This window comes from Salmo trutta, unplaced genomic scaffold (genome assembly GCF_901001165.1).
Source record: "Salmo trutta unplaced genomic scaffold, fSalTru1.1, whole genome shotgun sequence".
In the NCBI taxonomy this organism is placed as follows: Eukaryota; Metazoa; Chordata; class Actinopteri; order Salmoniformes; family Salmonidae; genus Salmo; species Salmo trutta.
The window spans coordinates 1,890,687-1,903,347 of record NW_021823154.1 but is presented as its reverse complement, the minus strand read 5'-3'; the positions used below and the strand labels follow the sequence as shown (position 1 = coordinate 1,903,347).

The following is a 12,661-nucleotide window of genomic DNA, read 5'->3' as shown; positions in this document are numbered from 1 at the left end:
AAGACAAACTATAAAGTCCAGCACTCAACAAAATGGATACCATTGCTAGCCCAGCTCTGACGCAGGCCATGCTTTTAAACATTAGATATAACAGCTGTCTTTAAACTATGCACTCTACACATACCTGACAAAACAATAACGACATCCTCAATACTTTGAAGTCTTTAAACTGGAAAAGCATACGGTACCTGAACAAAATGAGTCACTGCGGCAGTCATACAACATCCCAAGATCTAAGGGACGACCGAGGGCAGCCACCACAACACTGTCTGATGTCCAGTCTGACAATCACAGAAAACACATGATAACATGTTGTGATACAGGTCTAAAGGACGACCGAGGGCAGCCACCACAACACTGTCTGATGTCCAATCTGACAATCACAGAAAACACATGATAACATGTTGTGGTACAGGTCATTAAAGATAATCATTCAGCAGCAGTAATGTAACTCACCTTCAGTCAGGCCTCTGCAGAAATGCTTGGCAGGATTGTTCAGCTCAATGGTAGTGGTCTTGACGTTCTGAGGAACACATGTCATCACTTGAGGTTAAGTAACAAAGGATAGTGGGAGATAACACTTTTCTGTATTTTACTGAACTGATATTAAACTGATAAGAACAGACAGAGATAGTTCAACTTTGACAGGAAAGGTAAAAGGAAAGTGTATCAAAGTAGTGGTGCAACCTGTTACAACAGGCACAACAATAGTTTTTAAGTTGAGATGCTGAAATAAATAAATATACAAATCTATCCAAGTTATTCGTTTCATCTGTTAATAACTTCTTATGGATACGTGGGACAGTAGCGTCCCACCTGGCCAACATCCGGTGAAATGGCAGAGCGCCAAATTCGAATTAAATTACTATAAATATTAAACTTTCATGAAATCACAAGTGCAATACATCAAAATAAAGCTTAACTTCTTTGGGGTAGGGGGCAGTATTTTGACATCCGGATGAAAAGCATGCCCAAAGTAAACTGCCTGTTACTCAGGCCCAGAAGCTAGAATATGCATATAATTGATAGACTTGGATAGAAAACACTCTAAAGTTTCCAAAACTGTTAAAATAATGTCTGTGAGCATAACAGCACTGATATGGCAGGCGAAAACCTGAGAAAAATCCATCCAGGAAGTAGGATGTTTTTGTTGTAGTTTTCTATTGAATGCCTTTACAGTGTCCATTGACTTAGGACTCAAATTGCACTTCCTATGCCTTCCACTAGATGTCAACCGTCTTTATAAATTGTTTCAGGCTTGTATTCTGAAAAATGAGAGAGTAAGACCAGTCTGAATGAGTGGACACTACAGTAGCCTAGAGATTATTCATGCGTGAGACCGAGAGCGCACCTTTCCTGATTAGCTTTTATATTGATGACGTTACTGTCCGGTTGAAATATTATCGATTATTTAGGCTAAAAACAACCTTAGTATTGATTATAAACATCATTTGACATGTTTCTACGAACTTTACGGATACTATTTTGACTTTTCGTCTGCCTGTTGTGACTGCGTTTGAGCCTGTGGATTACTGAACAAAACATGCGAACAAAACGGAGGTTTTTGGATATAGAGACTTTAACGAACAAAATGAAAATGTATTGAGTAAATGAATGTCTTCAGAGTGCAACCATATGAAGATCATCAAAGGTAAGTGACAAATTTTATCTCTATTTCTGACTTGTGTAACTCCTCTACTTGGCTGGTTACTGTTTGTAATGATTTGTCTGCTGGGCGCTGTTCTCAGATAATCGCATCGTATGCTTTCGCCGTAAAGCCTTTTTGAAATCTGACACCGTGGTTGGATTAACAAGAAGTTAATCTTTAAACCGATGTACAACACTTGTATGTTTGAGGAATTTTTATAATGAGTATTACATTTTTTGAATTTGGCGTTCTGCAATTTCACTGGATGTTGGCCAGGTGGGACGCTAGCCTCCCACATAACCTCACTAGGGTAACTTGTTCTTAATCCAGCCAAGGTGTCAGATTTCAAAAAGGCTTTACGGCGAAAGCAAGCTATGCGATTATCTGAGGACAGCGCCCAGCACACAAATGCATAACAAATCATTTTCAACTAGGGAGTTGCGACACGAAAGTCAGAAATAGCGATATAATATATGCCTATTGGCACTCAAAGTCCCAGTTACATTACAAATGCTCCTTTTGTTCGATAAAGTCCTTCTTTATATCTATAAAAACTCAGTTTAGCTGGCGCACTTCAGTCAATAATCTACGCGCTTGGAAACACTACATCCAAAATGGGAGCCACTTAGAAAAACTACAATTTCTCCCTCATTTGTCCAAAAAACAGCCTGAAACTCTTTCTAAAGACTGTTGACATCTAGTGGAAGCCCTAGGAACTGCAATCGGGGACGATTTCGCCCTATTATAAAAGTGCCAGGCATTGAAATCAGTGGTATTTCAGTTCTGTTATACTCACAGACATTATTTTAACAGTTTTATAAACTAGAGTGTTTTCTATCCAAATCTACCAATTATATGCATAGCCTAGCTTCTGGGCCTAAGTAGCAGGCAGTTTACTTTGGGCACGCTTTTCATCCGGACGTCAAAATACCGCCCCCTATCCCAAAGAAGTTAAGGTAGCTACCAGTACTGTATTCCAGAAGGTAAGGTATTGTTAACCTCTCTCGGCAGGTGGGATGCTATCGTCCCACCCGATTCAACAGCCAGTGAAAAATAAGAGCGCCAAATTCAAAAACCACAAAATGTCATAATTCAAAGTTCTCAAAAATACGACTATTTTACACCATTTGAAAGATAAACCTCTCCTGAATCCAACCACGTTGTCCGATTTCAAAAGACTTTACGGCGAAAGCATAAAGTTAGATTATGTTAGGACAGTACATAGACAAAAAAATTACACAAAGCCATGTTCAATGCAAGAACAGGCATCACCAAAAGCAGAAAACCAGCTAAAATTATGCATTAACCTTTGCCAATCTTCATCAGATGACACTCCTAGGACATTATGTTAGACAATACATGCATTTTTTGTTCTATCAAGTTCATATTTATATCCAAAACCCCCATTTTACATTGGCGCGTGACGTTCAGAAAATGTATTTCCCCAAACCTCCGGTGAATCAGCACAACAATTTACAAAAATACTCATTATAAATGTTGATAAAATATTAAACTGTTATTCAAAGAATTATAGATTAACATCTCCTGAATGCAACCACTTTGACAGATTCCAAAATAACTTTACGGGGAAGCACACTTTGCAATAATCTGAGTACTGCGCTCAGAAAAATACAAAAGGCAATTACAGATACCCGCCATTTTGGAGTCATCTAAATTCATAAATAGCATTAGAAATATTCACTTACCTTTAATAATCTTCATCAGAAGGCACTTCCAGGTATCCCAGGTCCACAATAAATGTTGTTTTGTTCGATAAAGTTCATAATTTATGTCCAAATATCTCCATGTTGTTTGCGCGTTCAGTAAGCTACTCAAAATGTAGGTAGCGCGAGGAAAATGTCACGACGAAAAGTCTAAAAAAAGTTATATTTACGTTCGTTCAAACATGTCAAATGTTGTATAGCATCAATCTTTAGGGCCATTTTAACTTCAAACTTCAATAATATTCCAACCGGACCATTGCAATGTCTTGAAAAACGTTTTGGAACACGGGTATCTTCTCACGTCAATGCGCGCAATGAACTCATATGATTTTCTGAGTCACTAACTTCCCAGACTTCTTGTTCGGTCTGTGTTTACCGCAAAAGCCTCAAACAACTTTCTAAAGACTGTTGACATCTAGTGGAAGCCTTAGGAAGTGCAAAATGAACCTAACTCACTGTGTGTTAGAAAGGCAAGGACTAGAGGCACCAGATTTTCATTTCCTGGTTGGATTTTTCTCAGGTTTTTGCCTGCCATATGAGTTCTGTTATACTCACAGACATCATTCAAACAGTTCTGGAAACTTTAGAGTGTTTTCTACCCACATCTACTAATGATATGCATATCCTACCTTCTGAGTCTGAGTAGGAGGCCGTTTAATTTGGGTACATTTTTCATCCGGCCGTGAAAATACTGCCCCCTACCCTAGAGAAGTTAAGGTAGCTACCAGTACTGTCTGTCCAGAATGTAAGGTATTGTTAAGGTAGCTACCAGTACCGTCTGTCCAGAAGGTAAAGTATTGTTAAGGTAGCTACCAGTACTGTATAGAAGGTAAAGTATTGTTAAGTTAGCTACCAGTACTGTATAGAAGGTAAAGTATTGTTAAGGTAGCTACCAGTACTGTCTGTCCAGAAGGTAAAGTATTGTTAAGGTAGCTACCAGTACTGTCTGTCTAGAAGGTAAAGTATTGTTAAGGTAGCTACCAGTACTGTCTGTCTAGAAGGTAAAGTATTGTTAAGGTAGCTACCAGTACTGTATAGAAGGTAAAGTATTGTTAAGGTAGCTACCAGTACTGTCTGTCCAGAAGGTAAAGTATTGTTAAGGTAGCTACCAGTACTGTCTAGAAGGTAAAGTATTGTTAAGGTAGCTACCAGTACTGTATTACAGAAGGTAAAGTATTGTTAAGGTAGCTACCAGTACTGTCTAGAAGGTAAAGTATTGTTCAGGTAGCTACCAGTACTGTATGTCTAGAAGGTAAAGTATCGTTAAGGTAGTTACCAGTACTGTATTACAGAAGGTAAAGTATTGTTAATGTAGCTACCAGTACTGTTTTCCAGAAGGTAAAGTATTGTTAAGGTAGCTACCAGTACTGTCTAGAAGGTAAAGTATTGTTAAGGTAGCTAACAGTACTGTATGTCTAGAAGGTAAAGTATTGTTAAGGTAGTTACCAGTACTGTCTGTCTAGAAGGTAAAGTATTGTTAATGTAGCTACCAGTACTGTCTGTCTAGAAGGTAAAGTATTGTTAAGGTAGCTACCAGTACTGTATTACAGAAGGTAAATTATTGTTAAGTATTGTTAAGCTACCAGTACTGTTTGTCTGTATTCCAGAAGGTAAAGTATTGACATAAATGGTACCTGCTCAGAGTTGTCAGCAGGAAGCTCCTCTGTATTATGTTGTAGAATCGTGATCTCTCTCTGGAGTCTAGCTTCCAGCCTGGAGGCAATCTCTTCCTCCTGAGTTTTGGTGTTTTCCTTGATAGACAATTACAGCCAACACTTTAGTATTATATTAAACTAAGACTTACTGAAAGACAGGCAGAAAGGCACATTTAACTAAAAGGGAATAAAATGCACAACTGAAACATCCCACTTTTTAACCCACTGCATCACTATGTTTAATATGTTTAACTGAATTTGGTAAAAGGCCTTTTATGGACTCTGCGCAATTGTCTTGGAACGCCTTACAAAATACTTTTAAACTGGAAGAACTTGTCCCGATTGGTATTTTTAAATCACTGATGAATGATCTTGAGTCTGATTCCCTGACCTGTCAATGTTTTTAATTTGCTGTTTTTGATTTTGTTATACTCTTGTGAATTCTATGGTTTGTACTAGATTACTTGTAGTTTTTCATGTTGTTTGTCTGTAATTTTTGTAATGACTTGGCGCAAACCTATCTTGGCCAGGACGCTCTTGAAAAAGAGATTTTACATCTCAATGAGCCCTTCCTGGTTAAATAAAGGTTAAATGAAATTAAAATAAATTATATACTGTCCAATGTCCTGGTGGAAGAAGAAACTGTAGACACACCCACCTCTTCAGTATCTACCACACACTGGTCCAGACTATAGACACACCCACCTCTTCAGTATCTAACACACACTAGTCCAGACTATAGACACACCCACCTCTTCACTATCTACCACACACTGGTCCAGACTATAGACACACCCACCTCTTCACTATCTACCACACACTGGTCCAGACTATAGACACACCCACCTCTTCAGTATCTAACACACACTAGTCCAGACTATAGACACACCCACCTCTTCAGTATCTCTCTCATTCTTTATGACATCATGGTTTCTGTGGTGCAGCTGGCACAGTTTCTGCTCCAGGTTTCCAGTCACCTCCACCAGGGTGTGTCTCTGCAGAGCTGCTACAGTGTAGTGATGCCTGACATGGCTCTCACAGTACGAGGCAGTGCAGGTCAGACAGGACCTCACAGCTTTGAGCTGTTTCTCAGTGCAGAGATCACAGGCCACATCTCCAGGTCCAGCGTAGCAGTGCTTGGGAAGAGCAGGGACCTTGAACCCTGCCTGGTGGAGTTTCTCAATCACCTTCTCCAAGGCTGAGTTAGTGAGGAGGTCAGGACGTGTTCTGAATCTCTTGCTGCACTGGGGGCAGTCGTAGTCTCCTGTCTGGGTCCAGTGGGTCTCAATGCACTGTCTGCAGTAACTGTGTCCACAGGGGATGGAGACTGGCTCTTTGAGAACCTCTGTACACACTGAACATCTGAAGTGGTCCTCTGTCAGTAGACTGGCTGTCAGCTCACTGTACACAATGTGGTAGAGAAATGTGGTTGCTGTTTTAAAGACTCACTATTATACAGGAGCTAACCTACAAGATTTACAGGAATGTGGACGCTGTTTTAAAGACTCACTATTATAGAGGGGCTAACCTACTAGATTTACAGGAATGTGGAAGCTGTTTTTAAAGACTATTATACAGGGGCTAACCTACTAGATTTACAGGAATGTGGAAACTGTTCTTCACTTACCTGGCATCTTTTCCAAGCCTGTCCATGGACCAATCACTCTTCATGGACAGACACGGTGACCACACCCTCTGCCGTTTACCACTGTGGAAAGATCAAGGAGGGGTTTGTCAGTGTGTGAATTTGCAGAATTTAATAACTATCCATCTTTCATGTTGACTGTTTGGATATTTCTAAATGGACAGAAACATAAATATTTGGATATTTATAAATGGCCAGAAACAAATAATTTGATATTTCTATATGGACAGAAAAAATGAATATTTTAATATTTCTAAATGGACAGAAACCTAAATATTTGGATATTTCTAAATGGACAGAAACCTAAATATTTGGATATTTATATATGGACAGAAACATAAATATTTGGATATTTATATATGACAAAAACATAAATATTTGGATATTTATAAATGGCCAGAAACAAATATTTTTATATTTCTAAATGGACAGAAACAAATGTTTATATTTCTATTTGATTGATCCATCAATAATCTAGACCTAGTATTTAAGAATAGTTTTGTGCTTTTTTGTGTGGCTAAATTCCTAGGAAAATACACACATTTTTGTGCGACTTCATTCATAGAAAAATACATTTTTGGGGGGCAAACTTTGGAACAATCTTTTGAAAGTTATTAGAGCAATGCGTGATGGGCAATTGTCACGACTCCTACCGAGTGTGACTCCTCTCCCTGTTCGGGTGGCGCTCGGCGGTCGTCGTCACCGGCCTACTAGCTGCCACCGATCCCTTTTTCCTTTTCTATTTGTTTTGTCTAATTAGTTTCACCTGTTTTCATTTAGGCTTGTTAGTTGGGCTATTTAAGTCAGTAAGCCTGCCTGTTCTTTGTGTGGGCTTAATGATCCTTCCACTGTGTTCTGTGTGGTGGATAGTATATTTTAGGCAAATTACTTTTGTGCGTAATAAAGCGCTCCATTGAACTTTCTGTCTCCTGCGCCTGACTCCGCACCCACTACGCCCAGACCGTGACAGCAATGGTGTTCTATCTTTTTTTTTGTGTCCCACATTTATTTATATAAAATATAAATATTTGTTAATCAACCAGGTTGTCACCAAAATAATTATAATATATTAATAGCCTTAGTTTTTTTTTTAAATGAATGCCAATTCTGTTTTCTATGCTTGTTTTCACTTCATACTTTGGCATAGTGGTGCACTTGAACTTAGACAGGCCATTTTATCGTGGAGGCAACAGTAGGCCTACACAATTTTCTTCATAACACATTCGATATTTCGTGGAACCTACATTACAAAAGAAATGTCATAATGCATTTAATACAAGGCTCTACTTTTCCGTGTTCATTACATCATTTCTTTGCTAATGCATTTTATACAAGGCTATATCAAATTTTATGAGGGTTGCCAGATTGGAGAAAAAATACAGATTTTTTCTGGAGGGGTTTTGTTGTATCGATTAAGGTATTCGATTGGGGAATATACACACCATAATCATAATACATACACACACAAACACTTACACACATATACACACACACTCACTTTGTTTGTACTCATGTTACTGCAAACTCTTGACTTTTTTATTCATATTTTTTATCTAGTTGTCATGTATTCATTGTCTTTAACTGGTTAAATGTTTGTAGTTTGCATGTTTCAGTAATGATTAACATGGTTAAATAGTTGTAAATCTCTGCTTGATGTAGCTTTTGGCTAATTTGGCATATATATTCTGTATTTGTCACGTCCTGACCATAGAAAGATGTTATTTTCTATAGTAGAGTAGGTCAGGGTGTGACAGGTTTTTCTTCTTCTATGTTTTCTATTTCTATGTTGTCAGGTCCTAGTTTTGTATTTCTATGTTGGGGTTTTGTTTTTGGATGATCTCCAATTAGAGGCAGCTGGTCCTCGTTGTCTCTAATTGGAGATCATACTTAAGTAGGTTTTTTTCCCCACCTGGGTTTGTGGGAGATTGTTTTTGAGTAGTGTATGTTTCACCTCTGCATCACGGTTTGTTGTTTTGTTCTTTAGTTTATTTGTATGTATTGCTAAGTTTCACAGTTCAATAAAATATGTGGAAAGATAATCACGCTGCACTTTGGTCCGCTCCTCTCTACGACAACCGTGACAGTATTTCCACTGAAGAAAGCAATAACTAATCAACACACTACTGTAAATAAATGGACACTACCTGTTATAAAACGGAAATTGCTCTCTGTCAATGAATGGTGAGAAATGCTCAGTCTGAAGCCATTCGGCGATGGGTTTCACAGCCCTATAATAATGATACAAGTTGTATCACCTTAAAAGTTTTTTTTACAACCTATGGGGTACAAAATGTTGGGAGTAGTGGCATAGAAGAGTCTGGCATATAACCCCTAACTTGAGTTCAGTCTTCGCCAATGAGAACCAAGAGGGGCCTACTGTAGCTTCGTCCTTCATGACTGCGAAAGGCCTTGATTCTAGGCAGTAGAAAATCCTACATCCATCTCATTAGATCAGAACAGGAAAGGCCTTGATTCTAGGCCGCAGAAAATAAAGGTCGGCCGATTATGATTTTTCACCGCCGATACTGATTATTGGAGGACCAAAAAAAGCCAATACCGATTAATCGGCTGATTTTTATATATATATATATATATATATATTTGTAATAATGACAATTACAACAATACTGAATGGACAATTGTCACGACTTCCGCCGAAGTCGGCTCCTCTCCTTGTTCGGGCGGCGTTCGGCGGTCGACGTCACCGGCTTTCTAGCCATCGCCACTCCATTTTTCATGTATCCATTTGTTTTGTCTTGTTCCCTGCACACCTGGTTTTCATTCCCCAATCAATCTACATGTATTTATTCCTCTGTTCCCCATCATGTCTTTGTGTAGGATTGTTTGTGTTACGTGTATTTTGTCTATTGGTATTTCTGTCACACGCCAGACACTTGTCTATGTTCCGTGTTTTGGGCACGTTGTTTGTGCTTTTGATATTTTACCGGAATAAAGTGTGCGCCTCTTCACTTCACTCTGCTCTCCTGCACCTGACTTCACCTCCAGTACACATCTAGTGACAACAATGAACCCTTTTATCTTAACTTAATATAGTACATCAATAAAATCAATTTAGTCTCAAATAAATAATGAAACATGTTCAATTTGGTTTAAATAATGCCAAAAACAAAGTGTTGGAGAAGAAAGTAATATGCAATATGTGCCATGTAAAAAAGCTAACGTTTAAGTTCATTGCTCAGAACATGAGAACATATGAAAGCTGGTGGTTCCTTTTAACATGAGTCTTCAATATTCCCAGGTAAGAAGTTTTAGGTTGTAGTTATTATAGGACTATTTCTCTCTATACCATTTGTATTTTATATACCTTTCACTATTGGATGTTCTAATAGGTACTTTAGTATTGCCAGCCTAATCTCGGGAGTTGATAAACAGCGCAATGCTTGAAGCACATCGAATAGCTGCTGGCAAACATAGTAAAGTGCTATTTGAATGAATGCTTACGAGCCTGCTGCTGCCTACCACCGCTCAGTCAGACTGCTCTATCAAATCATAGACTTAATTATAATATAATAACACACAGAAATATGAGCCTTAGGTCATTAATATGGTCAAATCTGGAAACTATCATTTCGAAAACAAAACGTTTATTCTTTCAGTGAAATACGGAACCGTTCCGTTTTTTATCTAACGGATGGCATCCATAAGTCTAAATATTGCTGTTACATTGTACAACCTTCAATGTTATGTCATAATTACGTACAATACTGGCAAATTAGTTCGCAACGAGCCAGGCCGCCCACACTGCTGCATATAACGTTAACCTGACTCTGTTGCACAGAACGCAAGAGAAGTGACACAATTTCCCTAATTAAAAGAAATTCATGTTAGCAGGCAATATTAACTAAATATGCAGGTTTAAAAATATATTTGTGTATTGATTTTAAGAAAGGCGTTGATGTTTATGGTTAGGACACATTGGTGCAACGACAGTGCTTTTTTCGTGAATGCGCTTGTTAAATCACCCGTTTGGCGAAGTCGGCTGTGATTTAATGATAAATTAACAGGCACCACATCGATTATATGCAACGCAGGACAAGCTAGATAAACTAGTAATATCATCAACCATGTGTTGTTAACTATTGATTATGTTAAGATTGATTAAGATACGTTTAATGCTAGCTAGCACCTTACCTTGGCTCCTTGCTGCACTCGCGTAACAGATAGTCAGCCTGCCACGCAGTCTCCTCGTGGAGTGCAATGTAATCGGCCATTATCGGTGCCCAAAAATGCTGATCACCGATCGTTATGAAAACTTGAAATCGGCCCCAATTAATCGGCCATTCCGATTAATCGGTCGACCTCTAGTAGAAAATCATCCATCTCATTAGATCACAACAGGAAAGGCCTTGATTCTAGGCCGTAGAAAATCCTACATCCATCTCATTAGATCACAACAGGATGGATCAACAGCGATTAACATTTCTGGTTTGCATCCTTAAAAAAAGGATAGTTGTGTTTGGTCTGTATAACACACATTATCTGTCTACCTATATGATTTGATTTGGATCTCTTTTAGTCCCCATTTGGACTAATCTTCCAAGAGTCCTTAAATATTAAAATACAATTTATATACGAACACTATTACAAACATACATAATATACTAACATAATGAACCAATACATACTCAATCTAAAAAAATATTGATTCTTCATCTACTGTAATCCCACAACATTTCTGTGTATTATATTTAAATCGTATATTGTGGATCACTGTCAGGTTATTGGCTATATAAGCTTCAGTCACAACAGAACACCATGTTTGTAATAACACTTTTAAACAGGTAGTTTGTAAATGTGCAGAATGTGTTTGTTTTGGGTCCACGCTGGTAAGTTAACGTTTGTAAATTAGACCGTCACAAGAGGATTTTCTTCTGAATAACTGGTCATTGCACTTTCCATTCAGCTTCGGGCAACTTTGATGTAAGGCTTGATCACACCTGTAGTGACTACTTCTATCCCGTCACGCCCATTGTTGTTTATCCATCGTTCACTAGATATATCAATGTAATTACACCCAACACAATGTTGAAAAACAGGAATGCTTCCCACCACTAGATCACATAACTAGACGTGAGCTAGACGTGATCCCAACTCTGCCACCAATGTAGCGGAAGACAGTGAAAGCTGCAACAGGGACTCTAACCAGGGCTTATAGCACCAGTATCCCAAAGTATTAAGTCAAAAACAAGCATAGAAAACAGCATTGGCATTAATAAAAATACATAAACATAAGGCTACTTTTATATTATAAATATTACGGTGACAACCTGGTTGAATAACAATATTGGGTTGTTAACAAATTTTTCTTTTTGTGTAAATAAAATGTGGGACACAAAAAAAGGCAGTATATAATGTATTGCCCAAAATGCATTGCTCCAATAACTTTCAAAATATATTTCCGAAGGTTTCCCCCCAAATAAATGTATTTTCCTATGAATAAAGTTGCACAAAAATGTGTGTCTTCTCCTAATAATTAAGTCTAAAACATGTTTTTTGTATTTTCACATGAATGATGCCACACAAAAAGCGCACAAAATCTGCTTTAATACTTTTTGTACATATTTGCACAAATTGAGTGTGAGATTGTGTTGCAACGATATATACCTACTACCAACCTGTCTGGTAGTATATTGACCCTTCTACAACCCATAAACCAGGTAGATATATACTGTACCTACTACCAACCTGTCTGTCAGTATATTGACCCTTCTACAACCCATAAACCAGGTAGATATATACTGTACCTACTACCAACCTGTCTGGTAGTATATTGACCCTACTACAATCCATAAACCAGGTAGATATATACCGACTACCAACCTGTCTGGTAGTATATTGACCCTTCTACAACCCATAAACCAGGTAGATATATACTGTACCTACTACCAACCTGTCTGGTAGTATATTGACCCTACTACAACCCATAAACCAGGTAGATATATACCTACTACCAACCTGTCTGGTAGTA

General features: G+C 38.1%; 1 protein-coding gene across 8 annotated transcripts in view; it reads right to left on the bottom strand.

Annotated features, from left to right (window-relative positions):
- The window catches only part of LOC115189393 (uncharacterized), a 415,115-nt gene that overhangs the window by 365,433 nt on the left and 37,021 nt on the right, over positions 1 to 12,661 (bottom strand). For all 8 annotated transcript variants that reach the window (XM_029747964.1, XM_029747965.1, XM_029747967.1 and 5 more), the window contains exons 3-7: positions 6,655 to 6,735; positions 5,921 to 6,428; positions 5,007 to 5,123; positions 457 to 523; positions 189 to 281 (exon numbers count right to left, since the gene is read on the bottom strand). In XM_029747964.1, coding sequence (XP_029603824.1) covers positions 189 to 281; positions 457 to 523; positions 5,007 to 5,123; positions 5,921 to 6,428; positions 6,655 to 6,735 — 866 coding nt within the window. The remainder of the gene's footprint in view (positions 1 to 188; positions 282 to 456; positions 524 to 5,006; positions 5,124 to 5,920; positions 6,429 to 6,654; positions 6,736 to 12,661) is intronic.